The 25,288-nt window shown below is 47.7% G+C and overlaps 1 protein-coding gene across 1 annotated transcript in view; it reads right to left on the reverse strand.

The window, feature by feature from the left end:
- Positions 1 to 5,434: 5,434 nt before the first annotated feature.
- Positions 5,435 to 25,288, reverse strand: part of ngfra (nerve growth factor receptor a (TNFR superfamily, member 16)) — a gene marked incomplete at both ends in the record, with an annotated part of 78,814 nt that continues 58,960 nt past the window's right edge. Inside the window, one exon of the mRNA XM_084329072.1 lies at positions 5,435 to 5,484. Within this exon, the coding sequence (XP_084185198.1) occupies positions 5,435 to 5,484 (50 nt within the window). The remainder of the gene's footprint in view (positions 5,485 to 25,288) is intronic.

A 25,288-nucleotide genomic window follows, 5' to 3' on the forward strand; every position in this document is an offset into this window, starting at 1 on the left:
TAGAAACCAGTAGCTGTTTACAAAGATGTGCAAGAGGATCATAAATATTAATTTGAGGAATTCCTAGAACGGGGAAAAGAGAGAGCTGGATGAGGAGAGGTGGCAAAGAGAATGGAGAGCACCAGGAGAGCAAAGATGAAGATGCCCCCCCCCCCCCCCCCCCCCACACACACACACAGAGACACACAAACAAGTCACATTAGAAGCAAAACAAGCATGTGGAAAGGACATGATGCAAAAAGAGCAGATAAACAGCTCTTTTATTTAAAGACTTTCTGAAACACATTTTGTCCTCTATTACATTTCTGGTACAGAGTTTATATAACATAACTGTAAAACCCAAATGATTAGCCGCCCTAAACTATCTGAAATCATGGTATTTTTCACAAATTGAAAATTGTAAATACACAGAAATAACCAATGATTTCTTCTACACTAATGTTCAGATTTGTTTTCCTTTTACCCACTTTCATCTCTGTGAAAACAATTAAATCAGTTACATCTTAAAGACAAACGACTGGACAACTGCGCAATGACATTTCTCTTTATTCTATTATAGATATCATTTAATTTGTTCACTTTTGTTCGTTTTTTTACATTTTCGTTTTTATTTCATAGTGTAACAACTCTAAGAAATTCACATTTACACAATGCAATTTACATTAGTAGGTAAGTACAGGTAACATTCAGCTTTATTTTTTTCTTCCAGGAACCGGACGTGAAATATCTGTATGAAATAGTTTTGGATAATGTCACCATAAATCTCAAGTCAACCACTCCCTTCATTTTACATGTGATTGAACGCGGCGTGTCACTTCTGTAAAGGAGCTACCATGAGCACACTTGATGAAACACACCTCCCGTGCAATTTCTACGTTTGTCACTTTGTAGAATTCATTACTAATACAGATATAATCATGTGGTTCGCAAAATATAACCATTGTCTTAAGTTCTGTACATTTATGTGTATTCATAACATTTTCAGTGACATAACCATTGTGTTTAACCGTGTTAGGATTTATATATTGTATATATAGATAAGTGGTCTATAGCAACCAACGACACAGCATGTGTCTACTACGAGGGCGCCAAGTGCATACAGTATCTGTTACTCTTGCACTTTGACTTGTGTGAAAGGCGACTGTCCAATTTCACTGTTACATCACCATGTAAACAAATGCTTGTTGTCAGTAAACTTGTTGCAAACAATAAGAGCTGCATCGAAACTATCTTTGTAATTTGCCAAATGATAACAATTCCTCTTCATTTCAGCTGTGATGATTGTAAAAGCTTTGGATGAACCTCATGTCTAAGCCTTGTATTCTATTTGACCAAAAAGCCATTGTAATAAAAAAAATAAAAAAAATACCCATTCATTGTGATACCCCCAACCCCCACCCCACTCCAAGACATTCCGTTTACATAGCAACAAAATTGTGAAAGATAGGGCAACGGTTTCGGTGGAGTTGCGTTGCTAGGGAACCGCTTCAACCCCGGTTTATTCCCTGTCAGCTTTGACGTTAACAGACACTGCGACAGGAAATAGACTTGAGTCTCTTTAGAATGTCGACGTCGTCAGGTTGAATCCGTCTATAGACGGTTTGAAAGAGACAACGGTAACGGTCTAAAAGGACCCACGTTTATTACCTGTCGCAATGTTTGCTCATGCAATAGCTGACAGGAAATACATTTGGGTCTAAACAGTTTCCCTAGCAACGCAATTCCACCAAAAGCGTCTATAAAGACAACCAGCGACGTCCACGGCTGTGGATATAGGGCAGTTTCTGGAAAAACCTTCATTAGCACTCAAAATATCAAACAAATACACTGATAATAAAATAAGAGAGAGAAAAAACAGAACAACTTCAGAACTCAAACACACGCGACACTGTACACAGGCACTTGACTTGTGGCACACTCTTCGAGTGTGTTCATACATTATAATAAGTGCAAAAAAAATTAAGAAAAGGGAACTTAGAAAAAAATACTGCTCTCAGAAAAGTACAATACCATGTAATATAATAAAACAAATAAAATACAAAGGAAAATATAAAAACAAAACCAATTTGTAAACAAACAAATGAGCGGGGGGGGGGGCTTATTCTTGAGTAATTTGCATGTTTGTGTTTGTTTTTACAATAACGTGTCTCGCTTCATGGGTGGTACTTGAAAATAACATATCGAGCCATTTGGGAATAGATAGTGTGTGTGTGTGTGTGTGCATGTGTGTGTTGCTGCCGACACTGAGCTGGGCCCCCAGGACACACACACACACACACACACACACACACACACACACGCACACACACACACACACACACACGCAGTGGAGGAGACAGTTCTTGTAACCAACACTCAGGTCACTTATACTGTGTCCACGTCCCGCCTCACTGGCACCACCCGCATCTGGATGAATCATACTGGTTGTCAATAGAAGTGTGAATAGCCTGTCACTGTGGTCTGTGTGTGTGTGTGTCTGTGTCATTAAATAGTTGTGACATATCCACGCCACATGCCTACATATTGTGAGTGAATCACAGTGGTGTGGTGTTTGTCTCCAGGCTCCTTCAGAGGTTCATTGTTGTGTGAGTCTGGTGTTTAATGACCGTATGACCTATCATCCCTACATCATATTGAATATGACTCACTCTGCTCTCTCTCTCTCTCTCTCTCGACACTTCTTATGCTCCAATTGCTTTCCACCTCTATGGATTCTGTCACCAGTTAACGCTGCTACATGACGGTAGTCTCCATGGGAGGGATGTTTGACGTAGTGTCTTTCTGATACTCGTGTCCACAGTCGCGTACCTTTACCTAGAGCGCTGCCGGTGGACTGTTTCTCTCCAAGAGCACACCGGAGGTTACATCACATCTATTTTTACATCTGTACTTACCTACTGTGAAGCGCTTTAGACTTTTAGTCATCAAGAAAACCCTCTATATTGGTTTTGTTAGCAACGTTTTCACACCACACACCGAGAGGGACCCTGAGAAGTATGTGCCCCTTGTAAGTGAGTGAAATCTGAGCCTGTAAGCACAAGGTACTCTAAGAGTATCGGCCACCGATCTAGGATCAGGTCGTTGGGGGGGGATTTTATTTACACTTTAGTTCAAAACTGGTCTAAAATCAGCACTCCTATTCTAGGATACTTTATACATACGGCGCCCGGTGTTAAAAGCGGTACAATCAAAGCTCAGCTACGGTATATATAATTGTCTTGCCTACTGTGTGTGCGGTCGCTGCATGCTGCGGGGGGGGGAGATAGGAGCGCACCTGGGCGCCAGAAGACGTCAGAGAGCCACAGAGGAAAGGGCCGCTCTCCGGTCACCATGGTGATACTGTGTAAATGCCCTCCGGACACCCATTAGGGAAGCGGTTATGCCGTGTTGCCGCCTTCAAAAGACCCGGTCCGTGACGCCGCGCCGACTAATCCGAGCTGGAGTCCCTGGCTGAGCCGAGCCGGTCGGAGAGGGTAAAGGAAGCCGGGAGAAGAAAGTAGAACCCGAGGTAATTACTACCTGCCTGTCTGCGCTAATGGGGCCCCGTGTTGACGTGGGCACCACAGGCTGGTACATTAGTGTCATCAGACTCTATCACTCAGGACAGATCTGTATGTGTGTGTGTGCGTGTGTGTGTGTGTGTGTGTGTGTGTGTGTGTGTGTGTGTGTGTGTGTGTGTGTGTGTGTGTGTGTGTGTGTGTGTGTGTGTGTGTGTGTGTGTGTGTGTGTGTGTGTGTGTGTGTGTGTGTGTGTGTGTGCGTGTGTGTGTGTGTGTGCGTGTGTGCGTGTGCGTGTGTGTGTGTGTGAGAGAGAGAGAGAGAGAGAGAGAGAGAGAGAGAGAGAGAGAGAGAATGTGTGTGTGCGTGTGCATGTGTGTTTGGATTAGTTAGAGGAAAAGAAGACACATGTCTCTAAGAGGGGGGTCCCATATTGCATTAATTAAGTGTAACGGATGACTGAGGGGAGTCCCTGTTGTTCAGAGCTAGTTCCTCGCCGCTCCACTCCACGCTGTTGGCAATGGAACAATAGAGCAGCTCTGTGGTCCCGCGGAGAGTCTCACCATGACATCACACTTCCTTATTTGGCAGTTGGATGGTAACCCCCCCCCCCCCAGAACTGCCGGGTCGTCAGCGCAATGACTCAGCGATGTTCAGTGCGGCCCAGGGATGTTTGTTTTTCTCATATTGCATATCACCAGCTCACTTTAGCTCCTCCTGCAGCCGCTCCGCTGAGTCAGCCGCGTAACTCGAACCGCAAATAAAGAAGCGAATGTGCCGCAAAAAAATAAACGTGAGGGAAAACATTTCGGATCTGACACATTCTGAGCAGGACACCGAAGAGGGCCATGCCTGGAGGAGGGAGGGGGGGAGGGTCAGGGTGTGTCCGGGAACGAGGTGTGCCGTTGTTGCGGATGAAGTGGTGAATAACAAGCAAGGTTACGGTCGTCTCAGCGACGCGGGAATCCGTCTCGTTTTTCCGAACATCTAACACGAGTCACGCGTGTCGACGAGTTCGGCGATGACACGTATAATGACATGGGTCTAGGTCTGCGGTAAATGACAGTAGGATGGGAAACCTCGGAGGTTCAGACTGTCTACCCCGCCCCCCCCCGACCACCTCCTCCACCACGTTGCACCCCTGCTGGGTTCTTTATAGTGGATAACGACGGGAGTCTAATAGAGAGAGACAGAGGATTATCTGAGAACGGGACGCTGTGGTCAGAGACACTGAGGAAGCTGGGGTCTGACCCTTGGGACACAGCTGTGGCAGCCATGGGAACAGAGGGGGACAGAGAGAGACATGCTGAGACAGGAGAGACAAGCGAAGATAACAAATAAAACAGAACAATTATACATATTTATCCTTTAGGCACAGACTTCTGGGAGTAGGGCAGGGAAATGAACAGCACGCTTGGCAGGTGACCATACTGTAAGCGGAGTGTCCTTCATTAAGTGATACCGTCAACATTACACCCAAGGGTTCTGATGGGCTACTCTGATCCCAGATATTCCATTTAATAATATGATGCTTTACAACACAAGTGACATTAGTATTGTTGGAGCGGCTACGTCGCCGCAGTTGGTTATGTCCAGAGGCACGCTGACAGAGTGAAGGTCTATGCCGGGATGGATGAGCCACTGGTAACCAGTCTGCCCAGTTTGGGTCTGTACTGGGGGAGAGGTGGACACGTTAATGAGCTATGTCAATGTCTTATGGCCACTTCAAGTGTGAAGGGGTAATGTCCCAAACGCCCAATCAGTCTCCATTCTCTTGCGTGTCCCCGCCTCCTCGTGTCCACAGCACCCCACTCGAGACCCCCCCCCCCCCAGCCCCCTCCCGTCTTCCTTCCCCGTTGTTCAGCTACTCTGCTTCCTCCTCCTCCTCCTCCTCCTCCTCCTCCTCCTCCTCCTCCTCCTCCTCCTCCTCTTCTTCCTCAGACTTGCGGGGGAGGTGAATCTGGCTGGCCTCCATCAACCCTCACCACTAGAATGGAAAAGAGAAATAGGTCAGAGTTACAGGTGTTTTAAGGGTGTGTGTGTGTGTGTGTGTGTGTACGTGTATGTGTGTGTGTGTGTGTGTGTGTGTGTGTGTGTGTGTGTGTGTGTGTGTGTGTGTGTGTAGGTGTGTGTGTGTGTGTGTGTAGGTGTGTGTGTGTGTGTGTGTGTGTGTGTGTGTGTGTGTGCGTGCGTGCGTGCACGTGCGTGTGTGTGTGCGTGTGTGTGTGTGTGTGTGTGTGTGTGTGTGTGTGTGTGTGTGTGTGTGTGTGTGTGTGTGTGTGTGTGTGTGTGTGTGTGTGTGTGTGTGTGTGTGTGTGTGTGGGGAAGGGGTTACAGATGACCAGTGGTGGTATTTGAATAACAGTGAGGAGTCTTACTTGCCGTATAGGACAACAAGGACAACCTAGCAATCCTAATATCTATCTGAAGGGTCCTCAGATGAATTCCTATTCATTGTGGGCTCCTGGACATGAAAAGGGGCTGAGAGCCCCCTGCTTTACACACTCCTCCCTCCAGGGGGCCCCTGTGAGGTCACCCACTCATCCGAACCTGCTTAACCGGAGTCATTAGACGGGCGAGGACGAGAGACAAAATGCCCTCTTTTCCCACAAACCCTTCAACCTGTTGTCAATTGTGGGACGCCATGGGGACGCCTGTGGAATGCAGAGGCGTCTCGAGAGGAGCCCCCGAGTTCACCGCTTGTTTTTCCCATCTTGATCAATGCGCCCCTGTGCGAGCGGGACGCTACAAGAGAGCTCTGAATCTAAATGTCCACAAGGACGGCCTTATTTCCTGAGCGCCTCGCCGCGACGTCATCACCCGGCCGGGGTGCACACAGCCAGGGGGGATGAGAATGCATACAGTCCATCCTCCTCCTTCTCCTCCTTTCTCTCTATCCCTCCATCCTGCCCACCCCCCCCCCCCCCCCATCCTGTTCTTCACGCACTTGATTATGTTGGTATTGGAATAGTTTTGCTTTGGCTCTTTGCCTCCCAGACTTTCTCTCCACATGGATCCTCCACGCTGCCTGCCTGCCTGCCTGCCTGTCTGTCTGTCTGTCTGTCTGTCTGTCTGTCTGCCTGCCTGTCTGTCTGTCTGTCTGTCTGTCTGTCTGTCTGTCTGTCTGTCTGTCTGTCTGTCTGTCTGTCTGTCTGTCTGTCTGTCTGTCTGTCTGTCTGTCTGTCTGTCTGTCTGTCTGTCTGTCTGTCTGCCTGCCTGCCTGCCTGCCTGCCTGCCTGCCTGCCTGCCTGCCTGTCTGTCTGCCTGCCTGTCTGTCTGTCTGCCTGTCAGGAACTAGGCAAAATCTGCATATGGCTCGCTGATAACAAACTATCATTACACATGGGCAAAACAGAGTCCATTCTCTTCGGTTCAAATAACAAACTCAGCAAGACCGACGGCTTCTCAGTTACAGTGGGTGACAATATTGTCACAAGGAAAGAAGATATTACCTACCTGGGTTCAATCCTAGAGGCTAATCTTTCCTGTGACAAAATGGCATCCAATGAAATAAAAAAAGTCAACCAACGAACTCGATTCTTGTACCGGATCTCCTCACTGGTAAACAAGAATACCCTGAAGACTCTGGCAGGAGCACTCATTCAAGGGTACTACGACTATGCTTGCACCTCATGGTACCAAAGCACCTCAAAGGCGCTAAAAACAAAATTGCAAACATCTCAAAACAAACTGGTCAGACTACTGCTTGACCTTACTCCTAGAACCCACCTCACCCCTGCCCACTTTGACAACCTAGGATGGCTTAGAGTAGACGACAGAGTACAGCAACTTGCAATGGGCCTGGTCTACAAGATACACTACACGACCAAGGTACCCATGTACATGTCAAAATACTTCCCAAAGGTCAGTGAATACCACGATCACAACACCAGAGGGAGCTCCACAAATCATGTTAAACCCAGATTCGGCTCAAACAAGGGACTAAACACGTTTCGCAATTATGCCACATCAATGTGGAACGCACTACCCAAAGCTGTAAAGGAATGTGAATCACTACCCACTTTCAAAAACACTCTCAAAAAACACCTACGGAAGACTGCAATTTGAAACTGACCCCTGTAAATGTCCTAACACAACTCCCTCCAATGTACAGTAAAAATGACCAAGTACCGTCTTGTCAATATTCCAATGTACAGTGTTGCTTGTACAGTTGTACAGTGTCCTCCACCCACCCCTCCTACCCAACCTCCCCCCCCCCCACTCCTACCCAACCTCCTCCAATGTACAGTACCCCCCCCCCCCCCCCCCCCACCAACCTCCTCCAATGTACAGTTTCTACGTCAAATGTATATACTTCTTTTCTGGACTCTTTTCGTATCACAAACAGTACTGTATTTGCAAATCTGGTATGTCATAAATGTATAGATGTAGCAGTACTGTCTATCTGTATGTCATATATGTTACGATGAATTGAAAATGGGGGACCCTGATGTAAACAAGACAAAAGTCTTTCTCTGGTCTGCATCCCCTTAACAATTGTATGTATTGAGCTGTACTGTACTGTACCCATTCTGCAATCTGTTAATAAAGTTTTCAATCAATCAATCAAAGTCTGTCTGTCTGTCTGTCTGTCTGTCTGCCTGCCTGCCTGCCTGCCTGCCTGTCTGTCTGTCTGCATATCTGTCTGCATGCCTACCTGCCTGGCTGTCTGCCTGCCTGCCTGTCTGTCTGTCTGTCTGTCTGTCTGTCTGTCTGTCTGTCTGTCTGTCTGTCTGTCTGTCTGTCTGTCTGTCTGTCTGTCTGTCTGTCTGTCTGTCTGCCTGCCTGCCTGCCTGCCTGCCTGCCTGCCTGCATGTCTGCCTGTATGCCTGTCTGTCTGCATATCTGTCTGCATGCCTACCTGCCTGGCTGTCTGCATGCCTGGCTGTCTGTCTGCCCGCACCGTGGCTCCTCTCCCTCCCTTCCTGTTTAGACAGGCGTCCGACAGGCATCATCACTGACACTGTGCAGAGAGACACGGACACTGAGCAGTGCTGCTGGGTACTGGGTACAGCTTTGCGTATAACACACACACACACACATTTTCTGAAATGGCTTTTCTCTTTTCTGCTAAATCAGTTAGTCGGTAGCGCCATTGATAATTGTCGCCATGAGGCCACAAATAATCCCATCTTCATCTAATTTATAGAGTCCATATATTTCCCAGAGAATCAACCCAATCGCTGTCCACCAAACCTGCTCAGCTGCTATAGCGCTGTTCCCAGCAGGACCCTAATCACAGCGAAGCACTCTCTCTCACTGCCTCCTTTTTCTGATTCATCAGCATGTTCAGGTCAGTCCTGATGTTGACTCTAAGCCACAGTAAAGCCTTGAATATTGTGTATTTAAATCGCGACCGAGATTGCCTCGTCACCACCAAGGTAAAGCATAACAACCTGCAGGCTGCTGCGGCTAGAGCCTACAAGGTAACATGTGCAGTCCTGACTCAGAACCTGCTTGTCAACAGCAGTGAGACACGCTCACTGGCACTGAACCAAAACCCAGTCCTGATGGCTGACTGCTGGGACGTGGGAAACACGTTTGTCTAACTCAAGGTTTGGCTGTTGTCTCATCTGTACCATTCAACTGTATAGGTCCACTCACTCTATACACACTATCAAATTCATCTCAGCTTGAAATTAGATTATAATGAGTCCTAAGAAACAGATGCATATTTTGTGCTTCAAGTACATTGTAGCACAGTGTTTGATCCACTTTCAATGTTTTACACATTACGGAAACATTTATAAATGAGGCCAATTGTGTGCTGTCTGCTCTGGACAGGAGGGTGGTGCTGTGTGTCTACTGCAGTCAACCGCCAGTCAGCGCTGTAATTCGGCCAACAGGGGAATGCTGCCCATTTTAAGAATTCATGTATCTTCCTTCTGTGCCCCAGGACACTTCAGTCAGTATTAGAACACACACCACTCCACCACCTAAAGCATCAGACATCAGGGAGAGAACCCTCTGATCTGTGATGTCACCTGGATGTAAAATCTTGGGCTGCTCCATAATAATAATAATAATAATAATAATAATAATAATAATAATAATAATAATAATAATAATAATAATAATAATAATAATAATAATAATAATAATAATAATAATAATAATAATAATAATAATAATAATAATAATAATAATAATAATAATAATAATAATAATAATAATAATAATAATAATAATAATAATAATAATAATAATAATAATAATAATAATAATAATAATAATAATAATAATAATAATAATAATAATAATAATAATAATAATAATAATAATAAACTGTATTTAATATATCACAAAGTGCTGATACAAAAAGAGGATTTTTTTTTTATAATAATAAATGGTAACAATAAAAATATTAAATACAAAACAATATAAAACAGCTGAACAAGAACAATAAATATACAGAAATACAAGATAATATAAAAAGAAAATAAATATTAACAAATGTCATGTGTAATTCATGGCACAACTCAAACAGGATCAAAAAAGGATTTGTCTCTCGCCATTGACCATGCATATCTTTTTACAAAATAGGGTCCCATGGTGGTTAGCGGAAGGGGATGGAATTTGCCTCTCTATAGGCAATTTATAAGCTATGAAAAACCATGATGTGCTGCATGCTGTACCAGTAGGCTACTGAAATCGATTACTGTTACCATGGCAACCTTAACTATTACGGCAAAATCACAAGCAGTAATTCAAAGGCAAGTGTCCCTGTAGTAGCCTATATAGGTTACAGACAACCCATCAACACAAAGTCCATTGATGTAGTTAAGTCCAAAACAACTGTAGTAAAATCCATAACCATATACATAGAATACTGTAGTAGAGGCTACAGACTGACCACTACAAAGTCCACAGCTTTAGATTATCTCTCCCCCAGGTGGGAGAGACAGAGAGAAATTTTTCATAATGTTGGTGTGCCCCTTTAAGTATTTAATGACACATTTAACGTACATTTCGCCAATGTCATCTGCTTTCAACCAGGACATGTAAATGTGTAATGTGTATTATATAAACTGATAAATCTAGTGATTTTTCCATGCAGCAAATCTCTTTGTTACAACAACATTATATTTATAAGCTAAGCAGGCGAAATATTTGCAAACACTTGGGGGCCCACATGTGGGCCGCCTTGAGGACGATTTTCCCACCGGGTTGTAACCAATGAGTAGGGCTTTCCAATGGTACCCCACGTGGGAACGAGCGAATCAGGGATCTAGGTGAGAAGTCACGAGCAAAACAGGGAGAGAATTCTCAGTCGAATGCATTGAAGTCCAGGATAAAATAGTTTTCAGTGCTCTCTCACCCAAAACCGCTTCTAATCACTTATTTATGAATGGATTTTTATGAAAAGTGTACATCTACTACACAAGACGTCAGGCTATGGACCCAGGGTGTTTTTTCAGCCATACCAATTTTTTGGGAAATACTACTTCTGGACTACTAACTACTACAGAAAAACGTGAGTAACAAGTTTTTCTACAACTCAAGTTCAGACCTATGTTACTCTATTTCATTAGCACTAAAAGTGAATTATCTTTATTGTATCAGAATGTCATCTTTCAAAAGAGATCAGGATCATGCATGTGCTATAAGTATAAAGTATAGTATTTTGGTTTGCAAAAAAGCTATGCAGTCCTCAAAAAACGAAAACTAAAATGGCCACTTTTCTGCCCGCTTGTTAAGAGGTTAAGTATTTAAAGATCGCTATTGCCTAATTTACTAGGCAACTTGATCAGAGAACATTGCACTACAAGCCCCGTTTGGAAATACAAGTCATCTGGACTGAAGTAAATTTGAATGTGAAATTCGTATTATAAGCTTATTATAAGGATAAATCTAGTGATCTTTGCACAAAAGTGATATTTTTTACTGCAAATGTCTTAGTTACAACAAGATTGTATAAGCTAAGCAGTCCCACCCCATGCCGTGAGGGAGGGGGGGGGGGGGGGGAGTAGCAATGTACAGCATCTAACTACATCATTTGTGATGTATGATGATGATGATCATAAAGTTACTGAAACTCCATACTGAAAAGACTGTACTTCAGGGGAATTAAAGGAATTGACAGTGTTGGGTAAGCTACTTAGAAAGTGTAGGAGCTAAACTACTGTACCAGTTACTCTACAATGAAATACACTACAATGAAGCTAACCCCCAGAGAATTGTAGCAAGCTAAGCTACAGCAACATGGCAAAAGTAGTTTACTACATCAAAGTCAATGCCTTCTAAGTGATCAATCAAAACTGTGCTTTCTGCTCTCAAAGAAAAAAGGTGAACATGAAAAATGGCCGCTGTGCAACATGGTTATTTCTAGGGAATGCACTTTATTTTGCATATTGATTATCTCTAATGTATCTATTACCATTTCAGAAATCTGAATACAATTATTATATGTTTTATGTAGGCCTGTCAATCGATTAAAATATATCGTGACTGTCCGACTACATGCCAGCTGGACCGGCTACCCTCCCCACTCCTCCAGACCATAGCACCAGACATCCTCCCATTCCTAACTGCAACCATCAACTCCTCACTCAACTCAGGGGTGGTCCCCACCTCCCTAAAACAAGCCAGAGTCACGCCGCTCATAAAAAAACCAACCCTGAACCCCACCGTCATAGGCAACTATCGTCCTGTCTCTCTTCTCTCCTTCCTTTCTAAAACACTTGAACGTGCTGTATCCAACCAACTTACTGCTTATCTCTTACAGAATGACCTCCTAGACCCTAATCAGTCTGGCTTCCGGACTGGCCACTCCACAGAAACGGCCCTCATTGCGGTCACAGAGGCACTTCACTTAGCAAAAGCGAAAGGCCTCTCCTCTGTCCTTATTCTCCTAGATCTATCTGCAGCCTTCGACACAGTCAACCATCAGATCCTCCTTGCGGTCCTCGCAGGAATGGGAGTGGCTGGCTCTGCGCTGACATGGCTGACATCATACCTCAATGACCGCTCCTACCAAGTGTCATGGAGAGGGACCCTGTCGGCCACCCGCCCCCTGCGGACGGGTGTCCCCCAGGGCTCGGTCCTAGGACCCCTTCTCTTCTCCCTCTACACTAAATCACTGGGTAACATTATCACGTCTCATGGCTTCTCGTATCATTGTTATGCCGACGATACTCAACTCTTCTTCTCCTTCCCTCCCTCAGATATCCACGTCTCTGAGCGGATCTCGGCCTGTCTCTCTGACATCTCCGCCTGGATGATGACCAACCACCTCAAACTGAACCTAAGCAAAACAGAATTGCTCCACCTGCCGGCCAAATCCTCCCCCCTGACCGACCTTTCCATCACAATCGAGAATGCAGCTGTGACCACGTCCCCGACCGCCAAGAACCTTGGTGTTGTCCTCGACGACCAGCTGAACTTCTCTGCTCACATCACAGCGACAACCAGAACCTGCAGATTCCTCCTGAGCAACGTGAGAAGGATCCGCCCCTTCCTGACAAAAGAAGCCACCCAACTCCTCGTCCAATCAACAGTCATCTCCCGCCTCGACTACTGCAACGCACTGCTCACTGGCCTCCCGGCCACTGCCACCAAGCCTCTTCAACTCATTCAGAACGCAGCGGCCCGCCTGATCTCAAACCTACCGAAGTCGGCCCATGTCACCCCACTTCTTAGGGACCTGCACTGGCTCCCCATTGCTGCACGAATCCGCTTCAAGGCCCTAGACCTAGCATACCGTGCGGCAAAGGGAACCGCTCCCACCTACCTCCGGTCAATGGTCTCCAACTACACACCCTCAAGACCCCTACGCTCTGCATCTTCTGGCCGCCTCAGACCTACTCCTATCCGAGCTCCGGGAGGGTCATCAAAGAGAAGCCGCCTATTCTCAGTCCTTGCCCCACAATGGTGGAATGAACTACCCACCCCAGTTAGAACAGCCGAACCCTTCGCCGTTGACTAAAGACGCACTTCTTCAACCATTATCTGAAATAAAATTAAAATTAAAATAAAAAAAGATATCTAACCCTAACTAACCTTACTGTCATGCACTTGTCCTAATAAACTAACCTACACTGTAGCACCCAACACTTTGATGAACATTGTTACTCTGATAGAGTTGTGCCCTTCCTGATGACTTGTCGTACAGAACTTGTAAGTCGCTTTGGATAAAAGCGTCAGCTAAATGACTAAATGTAAATGTAAATGTAAATGTGATTAATCACACACTTTTTATCTGTTCAAAATGTTATCTTGATGTCTCCCTGTCTCCCTGTCTCCCTGTGAGTGGCTGTCTCGTAGTGATGACCGGAGTGTTGGACGTCCCGTGATGATGACCGGGAGGATGTGACCCTCTCTGCGCCGCCCCATGCCTCAAATAGATCCGCCATCAGCTCTATTTGTAATCTTTTAAAATGTTCAGTTGCTATTGCATGCACTTATCTGTGTTTCATTCACCTGTTTTATTGCAACATTACTATCACTGACATCTCGGCCCTTCTAAGGTTTCTCTCCTCCACATTGCCTGTGGTACATTTTTTCCTATTGCTAGGTTTTAGTGAGTTTTTCCTTACCTTCACGTGGGGTATGTCTGGGAGTGTCACGTTTATTTTATTTATAAAAAAGAAAATTGGACTTTATGGTGTTTTTTTTGTTTTGTTCTTGATTTATTGTGATGTTTCTTCTTGACTTGTTTAAAGAAGACGTGTCCGGCCCATGGGGACATTAACGTGTGTTGTCGGGCCTTACAAATACATTTGATTTGATTTGATGTATTAATTGAAAATGGGGGACCCTGATGTAAACAAGACGAAAGTATTTTTCTGGTCTGCATCCCCTTAACAATTGTTTGTATTGAGCCATACTGTATTGTACCCATTCTGCAATCTGTTAATAAAGTTTTCAATCAATCAATCAACCTCTTAACATGCACCGGGTCTTATACGACCCGTTTTGCACTCGTGGCACTTTGGCCTAGTTTTTAAGGCGATCCAATGCTTTTATGCCAATGAACCAATACATTCCTTGAAAGCTAAGATTGTCAGCGGTCGATTGACACCCTACTCAACGTATTAGGTGCCAGGTAACAGGACCACCTCCTGTTTCGCCTTCCGGTAATCGGTCCAATCACGTCTGAACGGTGAAAATGATTGGCCACTTTTGTAGCTAATGAAATTCTGCAAAACGGGCATATATGACTCGAAAGCCATGTATTTCAAATGCTTCGTTCTGAGATTATTCTTCATACAGTAAATATTTATTTTGTTAGTTTGGGGCTTGAAGGGGGAGGGGCCTGTGCTTTGTTTGTCAATGGGATGCGTTTATGCTTCACTTACTCTGTTTCAGTAATATTGAGAGTGATTCTGATAACATCTGAAGATAGCTCTATGTGTAACCTTTCATTAGAGCCCAAGATTTTGACTGTATGTTGAAGCGTTCAAGAGTTATATCGTTTGGAGACATAGGGTCTCCAAATGTGCCCGCCTGTTAAGAGGTTAAAGCAGCTACAAGGAGAATTTTCAACAAAAATCATTGTCACAATGGTTGTGATACCATCGTATAGACTTTTTTCTAACAACATAAACATTCTAAATAGGCCCCTTTCTATTTCCTGTTGCGATGTTGGTTAATACAGTTGCTGACAGGAAATAAACAGGGGGCTGAAGCTGTCCTAGCAATGGAATAGCAACACAATACTTCTGAAACCGCTTCCGTTGCAAGGGGAACAGCTTTCGTCCCTATTTCCTGTCAGCAACTTTAGATTTCACTGGAATTCTGTTACTAGGGAACAATTTGGACCCAAGTATGTGGATGTATATTGATTACCAAGTCACTTTCTTGGCAATGATGAATGGATTTAATGTTATCATATGTGTCACAGACAGCCCCAAGGAAAGGCTTACAAGCAGGCTGACGTTACAAGGTAAGACTAGATGTACTCCAGTTGTAATTCAATTCACATCAACAGTGATTGCAAATAATGTTATGTGGACAGACCCATCTGGCAGGGCTTTGTAGCCATTCAAAATACCATTATCTTTATCCATTGCTGTTTGCTAGCACCATCTGACTTAACGTTATTAGCTGATTCCTAAACTATGGGTCAGGCAAAGACATCATAACAGAAGGTGTGTTGTGCGTAAAATAAAATACTGCCATTAAAACAAATCAAATCAAATCAAATCAAATTTATTTGTAAGGCCCGACAACACACGTTAATGTCCCCATGGGCCGGACACGTCTTCTTTAAACAAGTCAAGAAGAAACATAACAATAAGTCAAGAACAAAACAAGAACACCATAAGGTCCAACCAATTTAAAATAAATGCAAATAAATAATAGAATGCAAGCACTCCCAGACATACCCCACGCGAAGGTAAGGAAAAATTCACTAAAACCTAACAATAGGGAAAAAATGCTCCACAGGCAGTGTGGAGGAGAGAAACCTTAGAAGGGCCATTCAAGGGGGGATCTCCCTTCTTAGATGTCGGTGATAGTAGTGTTGCAGACTAACAGTTGGTAAGCATGCACTCATGTGTGTAGTGAAACACAGATGAGTGCATGCAATAGCAACTGAACATTTAAAAAAATTAAAGATAGAGCTGATAGCGATAGCAACTGAACATTTTGAGAGATTAAAGAGAGCTGATTGTGAGGTTTTGTCCTTTGCTCACTTACTCGCTCTGTTCCTTTAAGCCTACTCGCTCATTTTCCATTTGTTTTCTGTTAATCATTTCATTCCCCTATTCACACGCTTCTTCCCAGAGACGTCGTTGATTGGTTCTTCCCCGTCCACACGCTTATCAATCACATCCCTCAGCTGTCACTGCTTGTCAATTAAGCATTCCCGTATTATTTATACCCCGTTTCCCCATTCAAGTTTTGTTGGATCGTTTTGATATTTCAGTTGCATTCGCCGTTCCTGCTGCCTGCTGTTGTTTCCCTGTGCTTTGCCTCCAGGATATTCAAGAAGCATTCCTCTTGGACACCCTTTCCCCGAGGCGACGCGCTCGCTCCATTCTGTTCCAACGCTCTTTACGCACAACGCCTGGGTGAGTTTTTTATGACTGTCTTTGATCCAATTCCGTTTTTCGTGTGTTTATATAACACTGAAGATTTCCAGCTTTTTATCAGACAGTCACTCACCCAGCGTTTAGCCTTTTTTGGATTGTTTCATTGGGATAATATTTTGGCCTAACATCTCCCACTGTGTGTTTACACACCGAAGATATTATCACATTGGATTTGTATTTTTGGGACTTCGCTCACAGTGTTTATTTTGCACCGAAGATATCTATCACTTGGGATTGTGTTTTTGAACGTTACTCACAGTGTGTATTTACACCGAAGATTCAGTCACTGGATAACTCTGTTTTCGGGTACAAGTCACCTCTCCTGTTCACCTGCTCTGTTCCACCTGCACTCTGAGTTAACTCGCTCCCTCTCTCTCTCTCGGTCCCGCAACCACCTCGGAGATTCTGCCGAGAGAAGTCTGCAGAGCGGCTCTGACGTCAGCGTCTGCTTCCCCTGACTACCATCCCGGGAGAAGCTGCAGAGCAGCAACATTCATCCTTGCTTGTATTCCAGTCTTTGTTTGAACTCTTCCAAGTCTGTGCTGTTTATTTAGTCTTAATAAACAAGCCCTTGTTTTTGGCAACTCTGAATCCTACTCTCTTGTGTCGTTGCGTTTGGGGTCGGTGTCAAACCATAACATTACGATCCAACCAAAATGACGACCCCAGCCGACACAGAGAGGGTCAGAACCGCACTTGCTATTCAAGTCGAGTTGACCAAGGATCACAGCCACCAACTAGAGAGGGCTGCGGCTGCGGTGCAGGATCTCAGGGAACAGGTCCTGCCTATTCAAGGGTCACTGGCCGCTCTGGCGGGACAACAATCTGGTATTCTCATTCAGCTTCACTCGCTGAGCGACACCGTTAATGCTTTACTTCCCTCACATCCTTCAGGAGCATTCCCCGCAGCCCCAGCAGATCCCGCACCTCGGGAACCCCGTCTCTCCGTCCCACGGCTGTTCGACGGCAATCCCGAGGAGTGTGCCACATTCATCATGCAATGTGAGTTGGTTTTCCGTCATCAACCAAGCCGTTTTACTGCTAGAGGGTCCCAAGTGGCCTATATGACAAACTTGCTTTCAGGCCATGCTGCCCAGTGGGTCACTTCCTCCTGGGCAATGGATGCAGATTTTGTTTTCTCCTATCCAGACTTCGTGGCGGAGCTCCGCAGAGTGTTCCACCATCCAGCCCGAGGTCTGGACCCTGGAGCCCGGTTGGGGACCTTCCGACAGGGGAGCGGCAGGGTAATTGACTACGTCCTGGAGTTTCGACTGGCGGCGGTGGAGAGTGGATGGAACGACCCTGCACTTCGCCTAACCTTCTTGAGGGGGCTCAGTGACGCAGTCCGGGACCAGCTCGCTACCCGGGAGGTGCCCGACTCCCTCGAGGACCTGTTTAGCCTCGTCATCCGCATCGACGGACGCCTCCAGGAGAGAAGGCGCGAGAGGACCCGACTGTTACCTCCTGAGGTACCCCGGATTCCCCGGACGCATGACGTCACTCCTGGACGCCCTGTCCTCAACACAACTGGTGGTAGCGGGTCCTCCCGTTCGGTTCGCGAGGAGGAACCCATGCAGCTGGGACGCTCTCATCCAGGCGGAGCTTGAGGCAAGGCTCAGGTCCGGTCTCTGCCTCTACTGCGGAGGGGAGGGACACCGAATCGCCGACTGCCCCACCCGGCCAAAAGATCAGGCTCGCCGAGACCCCGGGAAATCCTGGTGAGCCGTTTTTCCCATTCCCAGAGCCGCGCACCACCTGACCATCTGATGAGCGTCACCCTGGCCTGGGGGGACCAACGAGCCACGGTGGAGGCCCTCATCGACTCTGGGGCAGACGAGAATTTCCTCGACTTCGAGTTTGCTACCCGAGCCAACATTCCACTTGAGGACCTTGTGAGGCCCTTGGAGATCTTTTCGTTGGACCAACACCGCCTGGCCGACATCTCTTAACGCACCGGCCCAGTCGTGCAGACCATCGCTGGGAACCACGTCGAGAGAATCCAGTTCCTCATCACCCAATCCCCCCTTGTCCCGGTGGTCCTGGGTAGGCCCTGGCTCGCGCTGCACGAGCCCCACATCGCCTGGTCCTCCGGTACCATCAAGGGCTGGAGCTCCTCCTGTCACGCCCTGTGTCTGCAGGCGGCGTCCTGTCCCCCGCCCCGGAGGCCCGCTGGTGAGTCGCCTCCGGACCTCTCGTCCATACCTCCCGAGTACCACGACCTCTTGGAGGTTTTCAGTAAGTCCAGGGCTCAGGCCCTTCCACCTCACCGCCCCTATGACTGCGCCATCGACCTCCGCCAAGGGGCTCCGCTTCCCGGCAGCCGCCTCTACAGTCTGACCGTTCCGGAGAAGAAGGCGATGGATCTCTACATCTCTGAGTCATTGGAAGCAGGACTCATTCGGCCTTCTTCCTCCCCGGTGGCGGCCGGTTTCTTCTTTGTTGGTAAGAAGGATGGGGACCTGCGACCCTGCATCGACTATCGCCAGCTCAACGAGATCACCATCAAGAACAAGTACCCTCTACCTCTCATGAACTCCACCTTCGAGCCACTGACCCAGGCCTCCGTCTTCACCAAGTTGGACCTCCAGAGTGCCTACCATCTTGTCCGTATCCGTGAGGGCGATGAATGGAAGACCGCCTTCAAGACCCCCAGGGGCCACTACGAGTACCTAGTGATGCCGTTCGGCCTCACCAACGCCCCGGCGGTATTCCAGGCACTCATGAACGACGTCCTTCGTGACATGCTGGAGGTGTTCGTGGTGGTGTACCTGGACGACATCCTCATCTTCTCCAGGACCCTCGAGGAACACATCCAGCATGTCCGCCGTGTGCTGGAGCGCCTCCTCCACAATCGGCTCTTCGTCAAGGCGGAGAAGTGCCGTTTCCACTCCGACTCCGTCGACTACCTGGGCTTCATCGTTGAGAAGGGCTTGACCCGAGCGGATCCTCGCAAGATCCAAGCTGTGGAGGATTGGCCTGAACCCACCACTCGGAAGGAGTTACAGAGTTTCCTCGGGTTCGCCAACTTCTACCGAAGGTTCATCCGGAACTACAGTCAAGTGGCGGAGCCACTTACCAAGCTGACCTCCCCCGCTCTGCCGTTCGACTGGTCCCCAGCGGCATGTGCTGCGTTCCGCTCCATCAAGAAGAGGTTCACTTCCGCCCCTATCCTGCTCCACCCTGACCCCAAGAGACAGTTCATTGTGGAGGTGGACGCCTCGGATACTGGACTGGGCGCTGTCCTATCCCAACGTTCTCTTTCGGACCAGAAGGTACATCCTTGCGCCTTCTACTCGCGTCGTTTCCTCCCTGCCGAGAGGAACTACGACACCGGCAATCAGGAGCTGCTGGTGGTCGTGGCTGCGTTGGAGGAGTGGCGTCATTGGCTAGAGGGGGCCGAGGAGCCTTTTACAATCTGGACGGACCACAAGAACCTGACGTTCATCCGCGCTTCCAGGCGCCTCAACGGTCGGCAGGCGAGATGGGCCAGTTTCCTCAGTCGGTTCGACTTCTCGCTGACCTTCCGCCCCGGTTCCCGCAACACGAAGGCCGACTCCCTGTCCCGGTTACACTCCAAGGGGGCTCCACCCTCTGAGGACCCTACTCCCATCCTCCCGGAGGCCCGAGTGGTTGGAGCCATCACCTTGGGCATCGAGGGAGTGGTTAGACGTGCCCTACGCTTCCAGCGTGCTCCAAGCAACGTTCCTATTCATCGTCTCTTCGTCCCCGACTCTGTCCGGTCCCGGGTACTGCTTTGGGGCCATACCAGCCGGTTCGCCTGCAACCCTGGCGTCCATCGCACGTTCTCCTTCCTGGCTCGTCGTTTCTGGTGGCCCACCATGCGGAACGACGTCAAGGAGTTCGTATTGGCCTGCGCGGTCTGTGCCCGCAGCAAGGCCTCACACCAGGCACCCTCCGGGCTCTTACAGCCACTTCCCGTTCCAAGCCGTCCTTGGTCACATGTGGCGCTAGACTTCGTCACAGGTCTTCCCTCCTCCCAGGGGAACACTTGCCTTCTGACCGTGGTGGATCGATTCAGCAAGGGGGTTCACCTCGTGGCCCTTTCCAAGCTTCCCTCGGCGGCCGAGACGGCGGACCTCCTGACTCACCACGTGTTCCGCCTTCATGGGTTTCCCCAGGACATCGTCTCTGACCGGGGGCCCCAGTTCACCTCCCAGGTATGGCGGGCCTTTTGCAAGGGATTGGGGGCAACGGTCAGTCTTTCCTCTGGTTATCATCCCCAGACTAACGGACAGACGGAGAGGATGAACCAGAGCGTGGAGTCTGCTCTTCGGTGTGTGGCAGCCGAGAGACCGGCATCCTGGAGCCGTTTCCTTCCCTGGGTTGAATACTCCATCAATTCAATGGTCAGTTCCGCCACCGGCCTCTCACCATTTGAGGTTTCCCTGGGCTACCAACCCCCTCTTTTCCCCGCACAGGAGGCGGAGGTGGCAGTTCCCTCCGTGCAGGACCACCTCGACCGCTGCCGACGAGTTTGGGAGATCACCAGGACCGCGCTGCTCCGGACATCTGAGCGCGCCTGTCGTGGTGCCGACCGGCGCCGGGTTCCTGCGCCGACTTACCTCCCTGGGCAGAGGGTGTGGCTCTCCGCAAAGGACCTCCCGCTTCGGTCCTCGGCCAAGAAGCTCAACCCCCGTTTCGTCTGACCTTTCGAGGTCCTGAAGGTACTCAGTCCGGCGGCCCTACGCCTGAAACTTCCTGCGTCCATGCACATTCACCCTGTGTTCCATGTCTCCCGGGTTAAGCCCGTCTCCCTCAGTCCCCTTATGCCTCCAGCTCCTGATCCTCCGCCTCCCGTGTTGGTGGATGGTCACCCCCAGTGGCAGGTCCGCCGGTTGATGGGCGTTCGTCGGCGGGGCCGGGGGTTCCAATACCTGGTGGACTGGGAGGGTTACGGCCCTGAGGAGCGTAGCTGGGTCTCCCGGCAGCTCATCGTGGATCCCGGCTTGATCACTGACTTCCATCGTGCCCATCCTGACGAGCCGGGTCGGCCTGGTCGCCGGGTGGCTCCCGTGGAGGGGGGGGTACTGTGAGGTTTTGTCCTCACTTACTCGCTCTGTTCCTTTAAGCCTACTCGCTCATTTTCCATTTGTTTTCTGTTAATCATTTCATTCCCCTATTCACACGCTTCTTCCCAGAGACGTCGTTGATTGGTTCTTCCCCGTCCACACGCTTATCAATCACATCCCTCAGCTGTCACTGCTTGTCAATTAAGCATTCCCGTATTATTTATACCCCGTTTCCCCATTCAAGTTTTGTTGGATCGTTTTGATATTTCAGTTGCATTCGCCGTTCCTGCTGCCTGCTGTTGTTTCCCTGTGCTTTGCCTCCAGGATATTCAAGAAGCATTCCTCTTGGACACCCTTTCCCCGAGGCGACGCGCTCGCTCCATTCTGTTCCAACGCTCTTTACGCACAACGCCTGGGTGAGTTTTTTATGACTGTCTTTGATCCAATTCCGTTTTTCGTGTGTTTATATAACACTGAAGATTTCCAGCTTTTTATCAGACAGTCACTCACCCAGCGTTTAGCCTTTTTTGGATTGTTTCATTGGGATAATATTTTGGCCTAACATCTCCCACTGTGTGTTTACACACCGAAGATATTATCACATTGGATTTGTATTTTTGGGACTTCGCTCACAGTGTTTATTTTGCACCGAAGATATCTATCACTTGGGATTGTGTTTTTGAACGTTACTCACAGTGTGTATTTACACCGAAGATTCAGTCACTGGATAACTCTGTTTTCGGGTACAAGTCACCTCTCCTGTTCACCTGCTCTGTTCCACCTGCACTCTGAGTTAACTCGCTCCCTCTCTCTCTCTCGGTCCCGCAACCACCTCGGAGATTCTGCCGAGAGAAGTCTGCAGAGCGGCTCTGACGTCAGCGTCTGCTTCCCCTGACTACCATCCCGGGAGAAGCTGCAGAGCAGCAACATTCATCCTTGCTTGTATTCCAGTCTTTGTTTGAACTCTTCCAAGTCTGTGCTGTTTATTTAGTCTTAATAAACAAGCCCTTGTTTTTGGCAACTCTGAATCCTACTCTCTTGTGTCGTTGCGTTTGGGGTCGGTGTCAAACCATAACACTGATAGCGAATCTATTTGAGGCACAGAGGCGGCGCAAAGAGGGTTGCATCCTCCCCGTCTTAATCACGGGACGTTCAACACTCCGGTCATCACTCCGAGACAGCCGGAGACAGGGAGATGGGGGGCGGCGCAGAGAGGGTCGCAACCTCCCCGACATCATCGCGGAAATTTGTGTTAACTTATTATTATTGCATTCACTTTTACAGCCCTAGTTTTGTTTTGATCTACATTAAGATATTAATAAGGTCACTTTAAAATGGAATAGCCTACTGCATGGACATGTAGGCTAGCCTACCAAACCAAAACACTTATGATTTGCCTTCTCCAATATGACTGGTCTTGGACACCACAATATGATTATTCCTAAATCATCAATGAACACACTCTTTACAAAGTAAATAATTGTTGGACGAGGTAGAGGGAGACTGGTGCGTCACGCAGAAAGCTGGACAGGACTGTCCACCCATATTTGTTCTCTCCCTCATGCTTCTCAAAAATTATTATTTCCTGAATAAATAACAGGTAGCATAGTGAGTGAAAGCCAAGATCAATTTCACAGGCAAACTTATATTAAATGTATTCACCACAGGGCATATCGATGTAAAACAAATGGCAACCAATGTGCATTAGAGAAACAAGCACAAAACCGTCCAGACCCACAACTATTATAAGACTCTTTGTTGTACACTTGAAGAAACATGAGTAGATTCTTAATCCATGCACCTTAATCCATGCACAATCCCCATGTATGCACCTTGTGCTTTTTAGCAGCTCAAGTTTCAAATTCAAGTTTTCTTTTATTTGTCACATATAAGGTACATGTACATTATAGTGAAATGCTTGGTTCTGTATGACCCTCCTGAGATTGTGCTTCATAAGACAGCAAAGCTGGTGGTGGGGGGGGCAGTTTTTGTGTTGTTGATAGCATTAGTGTTTAAGGATGATTTAGGGAGATGCAGCTCAAGGCATCACTTAGTCAGACCACTCTCCACACTATGTTAGCGCTGTGCCAGAGCTGGAGAAAGTTACTACTACACACGGGTCCCACAAAACTGTCCCTGCCAGATCTACTGCGCATGGGTCCCACAACACTGTCCCTGCCTGATCTACTGCGCATGGGTCCCACAAAACTGTCCCTGCCCGATATACTGCACGTGGGTCCCACAAAACTGTCCCTGCCCGATCTACTGCGCATGGGTCCCACAAAACTGTCCCTGCCCGATCTACTGTGCATGGGTCACACAAAACTGTCCCTGCCCGATCTACTGCACGTGGGTCCCACAAAACTGTCCCTGCCCGATCTACTGCACGTGGGTCCCACAAAACTGTCCCTGCCCGATCTACTGTGTGTGGGTCCCACAAAACTGTCCCTGCCCGATATACTGCACGTGGGTCCCACAAAACTGTCCCTGCCCGATCTACTGCGCATGGGTCGCACAAAACTGTCCCTGCCCGATCTACTGCGCATGGGTCCCACAAAACTGTCCCTGCCCGATCTACTGCGCATGGGTCCCACAAAACTGTCCCTGCCCGATCTACTGCGCATGGGTCCCACAAAACTGTCCCTGCCCGATCTACTGCGCATGGGTCCCACAAAACTGTCCCTGCCCGATCTACTGTGTGTGGGTCCCACAAAACTGTCCCTGCCCGATCTACTGTGTGTGGGTCCCACAAAACTGTCCTTGCCAGATCTACTGCGCATGGGTCCCACAACACTGTCCTTGCCAGATCTACTGCGCATGGGTCCCACAACACTGCCAGATCGTCCATGATTGAGTGAGTGAGTGAGTGACCACAGTCCCTGCGAGTCGCTGTTATATCATAAAGTTGAATCCAGCAATATATCATTGTAAGTTCAGTGTCAGATCATCAGACTCAGATGTTGATTCAGTATGTAGCCTACATTTGTTCTTCATAGACTTTCAATACGCCGTTAATAGAAAGTGAAAGTATTACTGCGGGTTTAGGAAAGCGTCATTTAGGCTGCTTTCCAACATGACCACCAGTGGCATAGCGTGCAGTTACTTGACTTGAGTTACATTAGAAGAACAACCAAACCTATTTGCCTAATCCTCTAGATTTTTGCCCAGCTCATTAATATCTGTAACAGACGCATGTGTGTAGCTACAGGAAGACCGGTTGACAAGCTCTCCTGTGTAAGCGCGTGCACAGCAGGTCAGGTGCACACACACACACACACACACACACACACACACACACACACACACACACACACACACACACACACACACACACACACACACACACACACACACACACACACACACACACACACACACACACACACACACACACACACACACACACACACACACACATGAAAGATGTGAATGGTCATTTGGTCAATGCAGGCAAAATGTTACCATAGCTGTTTAATGTTACCGCTGTGCTTGAGCTTCAGAAACGCTTGAGAAAATTTAGCTTGTGCGGATGCTGCCGCACTACTTGATAAATGAAAGGGCTTCGCTACTGAAAAGCTATTTGATTCAGAAAACAGCAGCGCTGCCGCCACACTACTGAGAAATGGAATTAAACTAGTAACGTCACTACTGCTAAACACTGGGGATTGAGCAGTTGGCAATGGGGAAGAGCAGACCTAATATAGCTGCCTGTTATAGGAAGTCTTGT

This window comes from Notolepis coatsorum (assembly GCF_963971535.1).
Source record: "Notolepis coatsorum genome assembly, chromosome: 14".
NCBI classification, from domain to species: Eukaryota; Metazoa; Chordata; class Actinopteri; order Aulopiformes; family Paralepididae; genus Notolepis; species Notolepis coatsorum.